General features: G+C 37.2%; 1 protein-coding gene across 4 annotated transcripts in view; it reads left to right on the top strand.

Moving 5' to 3' along the window:
• Nucleotides 1–17,116, top strand: part of GABRA3 (gamma-aminobutyric acid type A receptor subunit alpha3) — a 401,128-nt gene that overhangs the window by 258,169 nt on the left and 125,843 nt on the right. For all 4 annotated transcript variants that reach the window (XM_073887886.1, XM_073887882.1, XM_073887884.1 and 1 more), the window contains one exon: nt 1,588–1,655. In XM_073887886.1, the coding sequence (XP_073743987.1) occupies nt 1,588–1,655 (68 nt within the window). The remainder of the gene's footprint in view (nt 1–1,587; nt 1,656–17,116) is intronic.

Here is a 17,116-nt window from a genome sequence, read left to right as displayed (position 1 = left end):
TACTTAAAACACAGCTCTAAGGGCGCCAGGGTGACATAGTCTCTTAAGCAACTGATTCTTGGTTTTGGCTCAGGATGTGATTTCAGAGTTGTGAGCTTGAACCCTGCAAGATTGAGCCCCAGAAGATCAAGCCTGGCAAGAGCAAGCCCTGCAAGGGCAGGCTCTGCAGGGAACTCCATGCTCAGTGCAGAGTCTCCTTGGGATTCTCTCTCCCTCTCCCTTTGCCCCTACCCCCCTGCTCATGTACATTCTCTCTCTCACTCAAAAATAAATAAATCTTTAAAAACAAATAAAACACAGGCCTAATTTGAAAGACGTTATTTGCTGATTAAGCCTGGGAGTAAGGTGTGTGTTTTGATTAACTATAGTGCTGATTATTATTATTATTCTTAAAATGTAATGCTTGTAGATATATAGATATATATGAATATACATCAAATCTTTTGTGGACCTTATTGGTATTGGCTGTGCTACTGGTGTACTTGACTGGGGTTTGGTATGCTGGACTGAAGTGGGATTTATTTGAATTTAATATAATGAGGAAGTATTTGCTAGGCTGGAATAGGCTGCCCTGTGTTCTATTTGAGGTATGCTGGAGTGTGTGGGCTAGTCTGAGCTACACTGGGGTAAACAGGGCTGACTGAAGCAGGAAAAGAGAGACTTAGCAATGAAATTTCACTTCTCTGGGTATCAGTTTCCAACTTGGCAAATATGTGATGAGATTCATCTATCCATACCAAAAATGTTCAGTGAGTACCATCTGAGTAACAGACTCCTTTTCAATGTACTGAGAATACAGGGATAACAAAACAGGGATACTGCCATACGGGAGTTTTTGGGTAAGGTAGGGGAGACAGACAAGTAAATAGACAGTACAATAAAGAAAAATAAATGCAAAGAGAATGTATCGAGTGATATCAGTCATCTTCAACTCTCAGTCACTTAACCCAATGAAAGTGTATTTCTCATTCATGCAAAGTCTGTTGTTGATCCAGGAAACATTTCAGGACAGTTGTCCTTCATGTGTTGGCTCATCATTCCAGCCTGTTTCAGTCTTATGGTAGCTCTATAATAACATGTTTCTATGATGACCATGGCAGGAAGGGTCTTAAATTGGATATTAATTGTTCCAGCCAGAGAGGGACACGTATAACTTCCTCCCACAACCAAAACTAGTCACATGGCCTCTCCCTATGTTAAGTGGGCAGGGGAGTGGCAGGGCAATCATTCCATCTTTCTGGAAATATTAAAGTTGGATATTAGAACATTTGTAACCTACCACAGGTAAGGGTAATCCTGGTATGAATATCAGTGATCTCTCAGGGCTCTTCTTAAATTTTAGAGTTTGGGGAGTCTGTTGTCATTCTCAATGATATCTAAAGGGATAAACTTTGTACCTGTACCTAGCATGTTCTCTGAACAAATATTATAGGTGATAAGTTTTTGAGAGGTTTTCCTATCACTATGTCAAGTATCCTTTTTCAGATGTAGCAAGTTAGCTGTCATTTGGAGTACTGCACTGGACTCTCTCTGAGGTAAGGGAACTGACTTTCATGACACTCTGCTTTTCTACTTTCTTTGGCCTAGATGCAGTGACTGAAGTGAAGACAGACATCTATGTGACCAGTTTTGGCCCCGTGTCAGACACTGACATGGTAAGTTATAGTTCCCGCAAAGGTAAAAGTGAAAGATGATGCAACAGATCGACGAAAATAAATTGGAGTTTGTAGCTAGGTTTTAGGGAGAAGCCTTGTCTCATATGAATTTCCTACCCTCACCATTCTACATTTGGCAAATTCATCTTTTTCCCTGCTCTCCCAACCTATTCACACATAAAGCATATATGCTCATCAGTAATATCCTTCCCTTCTTTCCACAACACACTTTTCAAAATTAAACCTATATCCCTATCCTCAATTAAACTTTCCCTGACTTCTCTCTTCACATTTTGTCAACACTACACACATATTAACAGAATTAGGTTTATGTGAGGAGAACATTGTGGTGGGGACTCTCGGAGAGTCAAGCAGCCTATGGTATCATCCAAGAAGTCTGTTCCTTGCAAACAGGCTCTATTTGTTGGGGTAATGGACTGACCATGGTGATGCAAAATATTTGGAGAAAGAGTCAAAACCACTTTTGGAAACTGATCCTTCTACAGATGTGTGCAGGGGAAAGCTTCAGAGCAGAATCAAGGAATAGAGCAGGGCATAGCAGAACAAGTAAGGGGAGACTCATGAGCCATCTTCAAGGACTTCTCCTTCTCCTTCCATTATCCCTTGCTGCCAAAGCAAAGAATGTAGTGGAGAGTTGAGGCAGGAGAACCCATCCTAATGGACCATCTGATCAATACCTACTAAGTATCAGATATTTGATTGAATAATTATCATGTAAAGAAACAAAGAAGCTATTATATGCTCAATATGCCTGGCAGTTAATAGATGCTCAAAGAATTTTTGTTGAATGAGTGACTTTGTATGGAAAATAAAAATCTTAAAATCAGAAAAAAATATTTAAACAGTATGAAATATCCAAAAAATATGAAATGTCCATGATCACTACTTAGATTTTTTTCTGTGTATCTTCAGTGGCACTACTACTTAGCAGGAGACAAGTTTTCTTTAGACCTGTTGGGTAAATATAAACAATTATATAGGGATATGATAGAGTTTGTCTGTAGGTAATATAGAATGATTGAGTGGATTTGAATAGGGCAGTAAAAATATACAAGTGTTGTTTTAGAATGTTTTAGAATGACCTAGCAGTCTGTACAGGGTGGACTACAAGGCGGAAAAGACAAGGCTAAGAGTTGGTTTAGGTATGTTGACTTTACATGGCTCTTCAATCAGGCAAGGTCTATAAGTCAGTTGGAAAAGTAGGCTAGTTTTCAGCAGAGGGAGTCATGAGTGGTTGTGAAGCCAGGCCTGAACTTTGTTTTTCAAGTGTGGAACAAAGAGGATACAGAGATATAACAGACTCCCTGTATACTCCTTAAGGAAAAGTACCAAGTCTTCATGGCTTCCCTGGCACTTAATAGAATACTTGACACATAGGGAAAGCTCAGGAAGGGGCATGTTTGATGTAGGAGGGGTGGAGGAGATGGGTCTCTCACAGGGACATCAGGAAGGCCTGTATGTCTAGATTACTCGCTCTCAACCTGTTGACTACTAACGCCCACAGCTTTAGATCCAGGCATGTGTTAAAACTATTGTCAGTTGGTCATTCAACAAGTATTCCTTAGAAGCCCAACTCTGCATTTTAAGAGGCTCTAGAAATCCCTATGTTCAGAGAGCTTATAGGCCACTGGATATAACCAGATTCACCAGAGATATGCAGCTCTCTCTTTGTATTTCTGGGAACGAATGATGGATTAGGAGTTTTACAAGAAAGTGACTGAAGCTGCTCTTTGAACACACAGATTTACACTCACACCCTCTCATTTACTCTCACTCATACGCCAACATCCACAAATACATTCAGACAAATATGTGTACAAGAAAATACATAATAAAAATAATCCACATGCTATCCCAGGCACTTCATGAACACACATGTGGAGACACCTAAATCCAGGAATACTGTGGAAACACACATGTAGCCTCTACCCAAACCAGTTCCTTCCCCACCCAAGTAGGCACATGTGGGTATACAGAGGCCCTGGAGACATTTCAAACAATCCAAATTTTGTATCTCTTGAAGTTTCATATTCTACTTGCTTGTTTTTCTCCCTCATGATTAAGTGGAAGCAACAGAATGGCTTTCCTGATAGGGAGGGCAGACTTTGATCAGATAAATTTCAGGTTATTTTTAGCGGCACTTCCATCTTGTTACAAGGTAGAATAGCTATGATCACTCTGGCTGGGAAACACATTAATGGTGTTTTTAAAAATTTCTTCTTCCTGTACTCCTTAGTATACTGTGGCAATTGACCCTAGGTCAGGGATGACTTTTTGGGTGAAACATCAGAAAGTTGTCTGACTTTAGCAACTAGCTGAAACAATAACCCAGGCTCTCCTGAGACTACAGACTGCTTGGGCGAGTAGATGAAAATTAGAGCTGGCTGGGTTCTTGACTCACTTCCAGCCAAACGGAATTTTGGTCCAGAATACTTTCCTAAGGAAATAGGGACAAGTTTCTTGTTCACAAAGAGGAAAAACTGTGGTGCCAGTTTGAGCATTGAACCAGTGTCACCCATAACCCTTTGCAGCCATTGTACTCCTTACTACACACTGACCTCTACAGACATAGATGCTGAGTTTGAGAAAAAGCTCCATAAAGGACCATATTTGTTTTGTTAATCTTCATATCGCCAGTATCTTACCAATGTTTGACACTTGGTAGACTTTCAACTATTTGTTAAATGCAAGAATAAATGAGATGTCACAAATTAAATTTTGAGGGGAAAAATATGACTGTGTTTCTCTGCTTGACTGAAAGTCCTTCAAAGGTAGAGAACATGTCTGGAACATATCTGTATCTCTAGCACCTAGCATAGGACATGATACATGCCCTTTGTTAAATGTTTATTGAAATGATATGAAACATTAATAGCAAGCCGTGCAGACAAAGAGTAAAAGTAGCTTTCTTTAGGAGACACTGTGGAATAGCAAGACTAGTGAGTCAATGATTGATGACTCCAAGCTTTGGGCTACTAGTTTGAGTGACTTCGCCATTTATGAATGTAAAGAGCTGTGACAATAGGTAATTGGGCAGAGAGATGAAAGCAAACAGTAGTAGATGTTTCTAAGGGAAAAGTCAGAGAAAGAAAATTTATTAAAGAGTATAGATATAAATTAGAAACCGATTACAATGGGAATTTTATAGTCATCACAAGTGAAAGTCTTGTGTTAACCATTTGTAACAAATAAAGCTTGATGGTCAAAAAAAAAAAAAAAACGTGCTGCTCCTCAGTAATACCAATCCTGTACCTATGCTCTCCCAGGAGAGAAACAGAACAAGGGATATGATCCCAATTTGAATTATCTAAGGCCATATGACCATCTATGACTTTCTATTTTTAGAAGAATTTACACCATTTTCTCATTCCATGTATGGAAAGATGGTGTAGGTGGCAGTGAGGGGAAGGCTGCAAAAGATTTAGTGAAAATGCAGTTTCATTGCCATTTCTCTCTCAAATTGGTTATGTCCATTCCTCACCAGTGAGCAATGGCTCTTGGCAAACAGAAATTTTCCCTTTTCTCCAAGATCCTTTGAATCAGAATGCAGAGAAAGTAGGATACTGGCTTAAAAATGGAAAGCTATGCATATGATCAGTGATTGGAAAGGAAGGTAGAAAGGAGACAGTTGATATTTTCTAAGAGAGTAAATCTTAAGTGTTCTTACCACACACACACACACACACACACACACAAACACACACACGTGACCATATGAGGTGATAGAGGTGTTAATTTGATTGTGGTAATCATTTCACAATGTATACATATATTAAATGATCACATTATACACCTTTACAAATCACATTGTACAACCCAAATATAAACAATTTTTAGTTGACAATCATACCTCTGTTAGGAAAAAAAGAAAGCTAACAGCTGAGAAAAACTTTGGATGCTCTCCTGGCCCAAAGCACCTTCTATAAAAACTTCTATTCTAATTCTTATCCTAAGGCCCCAGGTTTTGACATACCACAGGTTCAGGGACCCAGGGTCCTGGATTATGTATTTAATGAATATCTATCTGAATGTACTGATAAAGCTAATGGGAAAATAAGGAGGACAAAGAGCAGTAATGTTAGTAGAGTCAGAACGAGAGCAACTGGGAAACTTAAAATGCCAATTCTAGGTATTGTCAACTTCACTCTCTTCCCAGGGATACTTTAACTGTTTAGATCCCTGCTAGGTAACAAGTGCCAGCTGCCGCTTGTCAACAGAGAAACTTCCTAGGGTATACAGTGGACAGCCAGGTTATGAGGCAAGTAGTAATACATAAGAGAAATAATCATATAGCCTAATGAAAAAAAAGAAAATAGAAACTTGGGAAATATGAATTCATAAAAGATATTATAATCATGATTCTTTATAACATATGGCATACATTTTGGTCTGACTACTGCTTGTGAAAATAATGCAAAGTTACCAGAGTATCCAAAGACCATAAAGGAAAAAAAATGGTATTGATTAAAAAGAAAGTAGCACAGGGACCTCTTTCCTGGCGGCAGTGAGCTTGAAATTGTTGTACCTGTTTCCTGCCTACACTAGAAAAAGTGGCTATGTTCATTTCAAGTCCTCACTTACTGGTAGTCTGAGGCACAGAATGAAGGGGAGCCTTTGTCTGTTTTGAAAGCCTCCTGGGCTGTCAGTTTCCTCTTATTCTGTAGGATACCATATTCCCAGATGCAATAAAGGAAGGAGTCCGTGTCTATGGGGTTTTGCTTAGGAGTCCATGACCAGGAATCTCCTGGGTTACTTTTATGTGAAATAGACAGGCAGGACACACAAACCATGCTAATAAGACTATTTCAAAGACTAAATGCAACTGAAAGGGGCGGGTGGATTATAATTCTTCAAAATTCAGAGGGATGGTAAGAAGGCAAAGAGCAAAGGGAGGACTGTGTGGTCAAAATAAGGGGGGAGTGGTCTGCCTATGAGGCAATGACAATACCTATGGATCATAGCTTGTGTATTATATTACAATTTATTTTTTTCAACCATGTATTAGAAGCTATTCTTTTTGATGCATTTAACTCTAATTCATTTATTTTAACACTATAGACTATTTCAGTTTATGCATATTTTTTATTTATACATTTGTTCAATTCTCTTGCCAATGTGCCTTTAGGCTCTAATTTTTTTGCTATTAAAAACACTGATAACAATAAACACTCTTGTACACATCTTGAGAATGTGTTTGAGGTTCTGTAGGATGTGTACCTACAGATAAAAATTTTTATTTGTAATGGTTGTATATTTTTAACTTTTTTCAGATAAGACCAAATTACTCTCTTGATGGGTTGTAACAATTTATAATCCCACTGACAGTGTATGAAAGGTCCATTTCTCTGCACTTTTGCTAACTTTCTATTATTACACTATTTTTTTGCCATTCTGATGAGTATGAAATGGTGTCTAATTGATGTCAGTAGCATTTTCTTGATTACCTTTGAGGTTAAATTTTATGTGTTTAGTGGCCAATATGGCCACGATAAAACAAGGTGGCTTTGCCACAACATGCACTACTGCCACCACAGTAAAAGTAGAAACTCCATGCAGATCCTATTTCCTCATGTTGACACTTCAGAACTGGTTTCCTATGGGATGTGTGTGTGCGTGTGTGTGTGTGTGTGTGTGCATGTTTGTGTGATTGGTGTTTCTTAGGTCTCTAGTCTGATTCTAGCTCCAAAAAACTGGTAATTTAAGTTTTGACTCTTAATTTACAAAGGCAGAACTCATAACATGGGAATTTCTATGAGATTTTCTAGAAAGGCCAAACAAATGACAGTGAACAGTAATATAGATAGATCTACTCTATATTTTATTACTAGTTTTCTAAGGTGTGTATGTATGTGTTATAAATGTATTTGAAATTTTGCAACTTCTCTTTTGTCCCCTATTAAGACAGTTGCATGATTTTTCTCCTTTTAATCTATTAATGCAGTTAATTACATTAATAGGTTTCTCTAGTGTTAGGTCATCTTTTACATTTCTTGAAAGAATCAGACTTGATAATGATTTTTTTTAATATATTTTTTAAGATTTTTTTTATTTATTCATGAGAGACGGAGGGAGAGAGAGAGAGAAGCAGAGGGAGAAGCAGGCTCCCAAGGAGCAGGGAGCCCGATGCGGGACTCGATCCCAGGACCCCGGGATCATGACCTGAGCCAAAGGCAGACGCTTAACTATCCGAGCCACCCAGGTGCCCCAGACTTGATAATGATTTTTAAATACATGTATTGGTTTGTTTATTATTTTATTCATGATTCTTTGTATCTATGTTCATAGGAGTTCCCAGTTTAAGCCACTTCTCATTACCTCAACTGCTAGTGCTCTGGTTCAGGTCACCATTGCCTCTAGCATATCCAATTGTAAAAAGCCCCTAACTGATTTCCCTGTTTCTACTCTTGTCACCCTATAATCTATTCTCTACAGGATGGTAGTGATTATACATAAAATACACACACACACACACACACACACAAATAGTTTAATAGAACCTCATGTACCAATCACCCAGTTCAAAAATTAACATTTTTTGGCAAATCTTATTTAATCTGTATTCCTACCCCTATCCCCAGTTATTCTCCCCATTTTGTCTCTTTTTCTTTATTAAACTTATCAGAAGTTTTCTATATTGTTAGTGTTGTCAAAGTAACTTGTTTTGGGTTCTGTTCATCATATGTGTTATTTATTTTTTGTTTTCTGTTTCACTGATTTTTGCATTTGTCTGGATCATTTTTTTTTCTTTCATCCCTCCTTCCCACTCTCCCTCCCATCCATCCATACTTAATTCCTTTTGTTTTATCAGATGCTCATCAGATCCCCACCATCTGTGGCCCAGATGGAGGAGCACAAAATGTGGGGACTGACACACACATCGTGAGCAGTAGGAGGGGGTGGAAGCAGCAGGGTGGCTCCAGGATGCCCATGGATGGTTAGAGGTGGAAGGAGAGTGGGAATCAGAAGCAGAGACCAGAAATGTTCCTGCTATTTCTTCCCCACAAGCATGAATTATCTTTTTCTTTATTTGGGGTACTGTGTGGTTCTTCTGGTTTCTTGGTTAGATTAGTTTAAGCTTTTACTTTTTAAGGCTATCTTTAAGGCTTCTTTACAGCTATCAATTTCCTTCCAAGTACCATGTGAGTGTCCTACTACAAGATTTCATATTCTATAAACATTTTCACTGTTGTTCAGTCCTAAGTATTTTCTAATATCCTTTATGGTTTTTCTTTGCTTCTTGAAATTTTTACAGTGGGGTTTTCAATTTTTACATGTAAAACTTTGTTATTAATTTCTAATTTAATGCCTCATATTGAAAAAGATGGCTCAAAGGATATGAAATATTTTTGTCTTGAGATTTGCTTTATGACTTAACAACGATCATTTATTTTTGGCAAAAAATGTGTTTTACTAAGTGTTAGATGGATAAGTCTATATATATACAGATACATATGTACCTATCTATATATAGATTTATCTATCTATATATATCCCTTAGCTCCTCTTGTCAATTGGGTTGTTCACATATTTTAATCATGCAAATTGTTCTAATTGTTTTTTCATTTATTGAGAATCAAAGGGCTTGTCACATTCTCCTGGTAATTCAAATTTGTCTTATGTATCTTGAGTTCATGTTATCTTATACATAAAAATTTAGAATTGATACTTTTCCACTGAATATGCTTTATTTTTTAATGTAATGATGTTTTATCCCAAAGAAAAATGTTTACCTTAAAGTCCACTCTGTCTGTACTTTATAGTTTTACCACATTATTACTATATATACATTTCTATTATTTTACTTTCAACCTGTGTTTTTATGTTTCTTTAGGTGTGACTCTTGTATATACATAGCATGTGGCCACACTGTTTATCTTTAGAATATATTTTGTTTCTACTATCTCACATATTCTTTTTCCCATGTTTTTCCATGCTTTATTCTTACTTGTCTTCTATAGATTGAAGCATTTTCTATATTCCCAATTGTTTTTCTTTATTTTATAAGTTTTATATTTATATCTAGTACATTCTTTATTGGTTACTTTAAACATTAACATACATACTTGACCTAAAGTTTAATATCTCCCCTCTCCTCACAAGTAATACAATAATGCATTAACCAACATATCCCTACTCCCTCCTTCCATTAGGTTTACTCTAGTTATTTATTCCACCTAGTTTTTATAGTCATTATTATTTGTAGAGAGCCATTATTTGTTTAGTTTAACCATATGTTGGTTAATAGTTGTGCTCACTGTTCCTTCTTCAATCTTCCTGCTGTTTTAATTTTCAACTACACAAATAACTTATTTTAATAGTTCTTTTCCTGAAGATTTATTCAATCATTTCTTTATCAAAAATATTTATATTTTATATTTTCTGAAGCTCTTTGGTGGAGGGGTGCAAGACGGTGGAGTAGGAGGACCCTAAACTCACCCTTTCCCATGTTTACAACTAGATAACACATCTAAGTCAATAAACCAGAGAGTGATCCAAAGACTGGCAGAACAAACTCCACAACTAAATGTAGAGAAGAAGGGCATCAGAGAGGTTAGGAAGGGCAGAACCAGTAGTGAGGAGCTGTCCATAGAAGAGATGGAACTGTGGTCATGGAGAGGAGAAAGCACAAGGGAGCCCACACAGGGAAAATTAATCCCTGTAATGTCTGGCCTTGAAAACCAAAGGGACTGAATTCCATGAGTTTGTATAACTGGCAGGACTTGGAGCCTAGAGCTTTAAAAGTCAGCTAACTCAGCCCTAGGTAAACTGGGAGGGTGAGTGATAGCCAGGTCCCTGCCCTTAAAGAGACAACAGACTGAGGAAAAGAAACATAGAAGTGACAGCTTACACAACTGGAGGGAGATTTGTTTATACTATTGTGGAGTGTACTGGGGGACTTCTCTGGGAACAAAGGAGCTGTCAGTTGCCATTTTCCTCCCCTATCCTCCCAGATAAACTCAGAGCCACCTATGAGATGTGGCACTACACAGGCACTTGCTACCTAACCTGTTAGCAGTGTGTCCCACCCACGAGTTTTCCTGAGGAATGGTCCACTCCAAGCCTGCTGGCCTCTGCCCTGGACTTAGTATAAATTTTGTTAACACTGCACATGCCCTATCCTGCTTCTGTCTCCCTGTGCTGCACCTGTGTAACCACCATGCTTAGGGATCCTGCCTACAACTAATGGCTCAGTGCAAATTTTGTTAATGTCATGTGTGTGCCTTGACCAGCAGCTGCATACACAGACACTTTGTACCCCAACTACCTCCACTGCTGCACATCACAGCCCTGGTTACTGCTGTGATTTGAGGGATCAGTCTAGGACTAGCAGCTCAGTGCAAATTTTACTAACACCAACACTCCACCCCTGAGCCCTCCTATGGTCATGTTCTGCCTCAGAGATAGTCTGTCTGGGTCTCACACCACAGAGTGCAAGCACAGCCCACAACAGGCAGAGTCAGTGAAGAAGTCTGAGTGGGGAAAGGGGAAGCTATACAGATACAATAACAGGATGCAAGCGACACACATAGGAGGCTGCCCTGAAGTGCCAGGTTCTGATGAACAGGGGACAGTACACTGCAGGGCACTACAGAAACTCTTCTTCATAAAGCCACTACTTTCAAGAGCAAAGGATGTAGCTGACTTTCCTAACACACAGAAAGAGACACAGAGAGGTAGACAAAATGAAGAGACAGAGGAATTTGTCCCAAATGAAAGAACACAGCAAAATCACAGTAGGATATCTAAGTGAAACTGAAATAAGTAATATGCTTTATAGAGAATTTAAAGCAATGATCATAAAGATACTCATTTGACTTGAGAAAAGAGGAGAGGACATCAGTGACACCCTTAACGAAGAGATAAAAATATAACATATCAGAGATGAATAACTTTATAAATGCAATTAAAAATATAATAGATGGAACACAGAGTAGGCTACAGAAAGCATAGGATCATATAAGTGACCTGGAAGATGGAACAATGGAAAGCAATCAAGCTGAACAGATGAGAGACAGATACTGCATAATGAGAATAGATTTAGGTAACTCAGAGACTCCATCAACCATAATCACATTCATATTATAGGGATCCCAGAAGAAAAAGAGAGAGGAAGGGGGCAAAAAATGTATTTGAAGAAATAATAGCTGAAAACTTCCTGAATCTGGAGAGGGAAACAGATGTCCAGTTCAGGAGGCACAGTGATCCCCCAACAAATTCAACCCAAGGAGGTCCACACAAAGACACATAGTAATAAACTGGCAAAAAAAAAAAAAAAAAGAATTTTAAAGGTTACAAGAGAAAAGAAGACAGTTACATACAAAGGAAACCCAATAAGGAAATAAGCTGAGTTTTCAGCAGAAACTTTGCACGCTAAAAGGGAGTGGCATGATATAGTCAAAGGGCTGAAAGGGAAAAATCTGCAGCCAAGAATACTCTATCCAGCAAAGCTATCATTCAGAATAGAAGGAGAGATAAAGAGTTTCTCAGACAAACAAAAAACTAAAGGAGTTCATGACAAGTAAGCCACACCTACAAGAAATACTAAAGGGGACTCTTTGATAGGAAAAGAAAGACCATAAGTAGGAGTAAGAAAAGTAGGAAACAGAAAAGCAGTAAAAATAAGTATATCTGTAAAAATCAGTCAAGGGACTTTTGACACACTTACATCAATAGATCATCTAAACAGAAAATCCACAAGGAAACAGTGGCCTTGAATGACACACCAGACTAGATGGATTTAACAGATATATTAAGAACATTCTATCCTAAAACAGCAGAATACATATTCTTTTTAAGTGCATGTGGAACATTCTCCAGAATAGATCACATATTAGGCCATACAACAAGTCACAACAATTTCAAAAAGATCAAAGTAATAACATGCATGGTTTCTGACCACAATGCTATGAAACTGGAAACCAACCACAAGAAAAAATCTGGAAAACACAAATTCATGGAGGTTAAATAACATGCTACTAAACAATGAATGCGCCAAACAAGAAATCAAAAAAGAAATTAAAGGGACGCCTGGGTGGCTCAGTCATTAAGCATCTGCCTTCGGCTCAGGTCATGATCCCAGAGTCCTGGGATCGAGCCCCACATCAGGCTCCCTGCTCTGTGGGAAGCCTGCTTCTCCCTCTCCCACTCCCACTGCTGTGTTCCCTCTCTCACTGTCTCTCTCTCTCTCTGTCAAATAAATAAATCTTTAGGAAAAAGAAATTAAAAAGTACATGGAAACAAATGAAAATGAAAACACAATGGTCCAAAACCTTTGAGATATAGCAAAAGTGGTCCTAAGAAAGAAGTTTATAGCAATATAGGCCTACCTCAAGAAGCAAGAAATATCTCAAATAAGCAACCTAACATTACACACCAAGGAGCTAAGTACAGAACAACAAACACAACCAAAAGCCAGCAGGAGGAGTGAAATAATAAATATTAGAGCAGGAATAAATGATATAGAAACTAGAAAAGGAATTGAACAGATCAGTGAAACCAGGAACTGGTTCTTTGAAAAGATCAATAAAATTGATAAACCTCTAGCCAGATTCATCAAAGAGAGAGAGAGAGAACTCAAAATCAGAAATGAAGGAGGAGAAATAATCAACACCCCAGAAATACAAACAATTTTAAGATAATATTGTGAAAAACTATATGCCAACAAATTAGACTACCTAGAAGAAATGGTTAAATTCCTAGAAATATACAATCTACCAAAACTAAACCAGGAAGAAATAGAAAATTTGGACAGACTGATTATCAACAAGGAAATTGAACCAGTAGTCACAAAACCCAGCAAACAAAAGTCCAGGACTAGATGGCCTCACAGGGGAATTCTACCAAACATTTAAATAAGAGTTAATACCTATTCTTCTCAAACACCTCCAAAAAATAGAAGGAAAGCCTCCAAATTCATTCTGTGAGGCCAGTTTATCACCCTGATACCCAAACCAGATAAAGACAGACACCAAAAAATAAAAGAGAACTATAGGCCAATATCTCTCATGAACATGGATGCAAAATTCCTAAGTAAAATATTAGCCAGATTCCAAAAATATATTTTTAAAAAATCATCACAATCAAGTGGGATTTATTCCCAGCATGCATGGTGGTTCAGTATTCACAAATCAATTAATGTGATACATCACATCAGTAAAAGAAAAGATAAAAACCACATGATGATTTCAACAGACATAGAAAAAGCATTTCACAAAGTACAACATTCATTCAGGATAAAAGCTCTCAACAAAGTAGGTTTGGAGGGAACATACCTCAGCATGATAAAAGCCACATATGGAAAAACCCACAGCCAACATCATCCTCAATGGGGAAATACTTAGAGCATTTCCACTAAGGTCAGGAATAAGACAAGGATGTCCACTCTCACCACTTTTATTCAACATAGTGAATAAAAGGGAGTCCTAGCCACAGCAGTTAGACAACCAAAAGAAATAGAAGGCATCCAAATCAGTAAAGAAGAAGTAAAACTTTCACTATTTGCAGATGACATGATACTATATGTAGAAAACTCTAAAGATTCCACCAAAAACCTACTAGAACTGACTAATGATTTCAGTAAAGCCACAGGATACAAAATCCATTGTGCAAAAATCTGTTATATTTTTATACATTAATAATTAAACAGCAGAAAGCAACATTAAGAAAACAATCCCATTTACAATTGCACCAAAAATAATAAGACACCTAGGAATAAACCTAACCAAAGGGTGAAAAGCATATGCTCTGAAAACTATAAAACACTGATACAAGAAATTGAAGACAATACAAAGAAATGGAAAAACATTCCATGCTCACAGATTGGAAGAACAAATATTGTTAAAATAGCTATACTACCCAAAACAATCTACACATTTAATGCAATCCCTATCAAACTACTCAAAATAGCAACAACATTTTTCACAGAACCAGAAAAAACAATCCTAACATTTATATGGAACCACAGAGACACAAATTTCCAAAACAATTTTGAAAAAGAGAAGCAAAATAGGAGGTATCACAATTACAGATTTCAAGTTACATTACAAAGCTGTAGTAATCAAAGCAGTATGGTAATGGCACATAAATAGACACATAGATCAATAGAAGAGAGTAGAAAACCCAGAAATAAACCCACAATTATATGGTCAACTAATTAACAAAGGAGGCAAGAATATCCAATGGGAGAAAGACAGTCTCTTCAACAAACAGTGTTGGGAAAACTGGACAGCAACATGCAAAAGAATGAAACTGGACCACTTTCTTATACCACACACAAAAATAAATTCAAAATGGATTAAAGACCTGAATGTGAGACATGAAACCATAAAAATCCAAGAAGAGGGCTCAGGCAGTAATGTCTCTGATATCAGCCATAGCAACATTTTTCTAGATATATCTCCTGAGGCAAGGGAAACAAAAGCAAAAACAAACTATTAGGACTGCATCAGAAAACAAAGTTTCTGCACAGCAAAGGAAACAACAAACAAAAAGAAAAGGCAACCTACTGAATGGGAGAAGGTATTTACAAATGACATATCCAATAAATTAGTATTCAAAATATATAAAGAACTGATACAACTGAGTGATGGGTATTAAGGAGGGCATGTGTTGTGATGAGCACTGGGTATTATACACAACTAATGAATCTGTGAACACTACATCAAAAACTAATGTACTATATGCTGGCTAACTGAACATGATAAAAAATAAAAAAGGGGGGGCACAAAAAAAGAACTGATACAACTCAACACCCCCAAAAACAAATAATCCAGTTAACACATGGACCAGAAATGAACAGACATTTCTCCAAAGAAGACATCCAGATGGCCAACAGACGTATGAAAAGATGTTCCTAATCACTTAACATCAGGTAAATGCAAATCAAAACTACAATGATATATCACTTCACACCTCTCAGAATGGCTATAATCAAAAACATCAGAAACAACCAGTGTTGGCGAGGTTGTGGAGAAAAAGGAACCCTCTTGCACTGTTGGTCAGAATGCAAATTGGTGAAGCCACTATGAAAAACAGTATGGAAGTTCCTCAAAAATTTAAAAATGAACAGTCTATAATCCAGTAATCACACTACCGGGTTTTTACCCCCCAAATGCAAAAATATTAATTTGAAATGATACATGCACCCCTATGTTTATGGCCAGCATTATTTACAGTAGCCAAATTATGGAAGCAACTTAAGTGTCCATTGATAGATGAATGGATAAGGAAGATGTGTTATATATACACAATGGAATATTATTCACCCAAAGAAAAGAATGAGCTCTTGCCTTTTACAATGACATGGATGGAGCTAGAGAGAGTATAATGCTAAGCAAAATAAGTCAGTCAGAGAAAGACAAATACCATACAATCTCACGCATATGTGGAATTTAAGAAACAAAACAAAGGAGCAAAGGGGAAAAAAAAGAGTCAAACCAAGAAACAGGCTCCTAACTATAGAGAAGAAACTGATGGTTACCTGAGGGGTGGTAGGAGAGGAATGGTTGAAATAGGTGATGGGGATTGTGGGGATTGAGTGCACTTATCATGATAAGCACTGGATGATGTATGGAATTGTTGAATCACTATATTGTATACCTGAAACTAATATAATACAGTGTATTAACTATAGTGGCATTAAAATAAAATTTAGAGAATATTTATGGAGCAGCTACTGTATGCCAGGTGCTAGAGATATAGCAGCAAATAAAAAAAGTCTCTGCTCTCAGGAAGCCCCCAGGCTAGTAGAATGAAAGAAATAGTAACCGAATAAAAATACATTTTGTCAGTGCAATCTAACAAAATAATACATGAAGAAAAATAATACAAGGGAAAGGGGAATTAACTGTTTATGATAGAATGTTCAAGGAATGTTTCTTTGATATGAATACTTCTGAATAAGATCTGACTGCTGTGACTGACGCAGCCATGAAACTGTCTTATTTTGTTAATCTAAAATTATCTATACTTGACTTTGCTCTTAAATGATAATCTAGTTGGCTATAGAATTCTTTTAGCTTCTGTTACTGTTTTCACAAAGTCCTCTATCAGTGAAATTGTTATTTCTTTGTAGATAATATGCCTTTTCTGTTTTGCTGTTTTGAAGATCTCCTCTTTGGTATTCTTCCAATCCACTATGTTGGCTTGGATCTATTTTATTATATTGAGATTGCAACTCATTATGGTTCTCAAAGCTAGGGATGCATGTATTTCAACAATTGTAAGAAACTGTCATCTATTAGTACATTAAATATTGTTTCTCCCCAATTTTCTCTATTCTCTAACTTTAGAATTTTATTAGATTATGCTGAACCTTTTCCTTTTATTCTCCTGGTACTATACCTCTCTTTCATATGTGTTCTTTTTCATCATTTATCTGTCTGAAATGTGCACTGAACAGTTTTTCTTCATATGCATTTCCAGTTTACTAATTTCTCTTC

Source organism: Callorhinus ursinus, unplaced genomic scaffold (genome assembly GCF_003265705.2).
Source record: "Callorhinus ursinus isolate GAN/ISIS: 27379988/994484 unplaced genomic scaffold, GSC_fseal_2.0 scaffold84, whole genome shotgun sequence".
In the NCBI taxonomy this organism is placed as follows: Eukaryota; Metazoa; Chordata; class Mammalia; order Carnivora; family Otariidae; genus Callorhinus; species Callorhinus ursinus.
Note: the sequence above shows the minus strand (reverse complement) of the source record. Positions and strands in the feature narration are given on the sequence as shown.